General features: G+C 60.3%; 1 protein-coding gene across 1 annotated transcript in view; it reads left to right on the plus strand.

Moving 5' to 3' along the window:
• The window catches only part of LOC104988305 (ribosomal protein S6 kinase alpha-2-like), a 152,770-nt gene extending 152,155 nt beyond the window's left edge, over nt 1-615 (plus strand). Inside the window, exon 26 of the mRNA XM_010839590.1 lies at nt 242-615. Coding sequence (XP_010837892.1) covers nt 242-514 — 273 coding nt within the window. The 3' untranslated portion in view covers nt 515-615. The remainder of the gene's footprint in view (nt 1-241) is intronic.
• Nucleotides 616-921: the final 306 nt, after the last annotated feature.

Here is a 921-nt window from a genome sequence, read left to right on the forward strand (position 1 = left end):
TAAAAATTAAAAATAAATAAACCCGGGGGCACCCACCATGTTGATGATGGTTCAAACTTGTTTTTCTAAAATTCACCTTCTTACAAACCTGACCGCAAATGTTTGACCCCAGATGCACAGAGTCACTCCCAGGACAGTGATGAGGCTTTGCCGTGACAGGGAGGAGGGGGACAGGGAGGAGGGGGATGGCTCCAAGCCCGGGCAGCCCTCACCCCTGTCCCCCCCTGACCCTCCCCCGCAGGACGTCGTGTCCAAGATGCTCCACGTGGACCCTCACCAGCGCCTGACGGCAGTTCAGGTCCTCAAACACCCTTGGATCGTCAACAGGGAGCACCTGTCCCCAAACCAGCTTAGCAGACAGGACGTCCACCTGGTGAAGGTACCGCCCGCGGTCCCATCGATGGGAGGGGGACTTCCTGCCCGGTTAACCCCCGGGGGTCCTGGGTACAGGAGGGGAACCAGGAACCGGCACAGACAGGTGTACCCCACACCTGCGGTCACACAGCAACACTGACGAAGGGGCAGCTTCTGAACAGCTTCATTACGTGTGTGTGTGTGTGTGTGTGTGTGTGTGTGTAAGAGAGACAGAGACGGACAAGGGAGAGACAGAGAGGAGAGACAGGCTGAGGGCCCCGTGCCAGGCCGGGCACCAGGCCCGCCACTCTGGGCCTGAGCTCTGCAGGAGCCTCTGTAAACCCCAGAAGGCACACAGCTGAGGGTTCACCGGATGGCTGTCACTGCCCAGCTCTGTGTCACAGCACAGAAACACTGTGGATGGCACCTGAGTGGTCAGTGAGTTCCAGGAAGAGCTACACCAGGCAGCGGCCGGCTTGGGCCCCGGGCCGGGGTTTGCTGAGCCCTCTGCAGCCAGCCTTTCCTGGTAGCTCACCCACCACCACGCCCCCGCTGGCGTGGCCTCTT

This window comes from Bison bison, unplaced genomic scaffold (assembly GCF_000754665.1).
Source record: "Bison bison bison isolate TAMUID 2011002044 unplaced genomic scaffold, Bison_UMD1.0 scf7180017864122, whole genome shotgun sequence".
NCBI classification, from domain to species: Eukaryota; Metazoa; Chordata; class Mammalia; order Artiodactyla; family Bovidae; genus Bison; species Bison bison.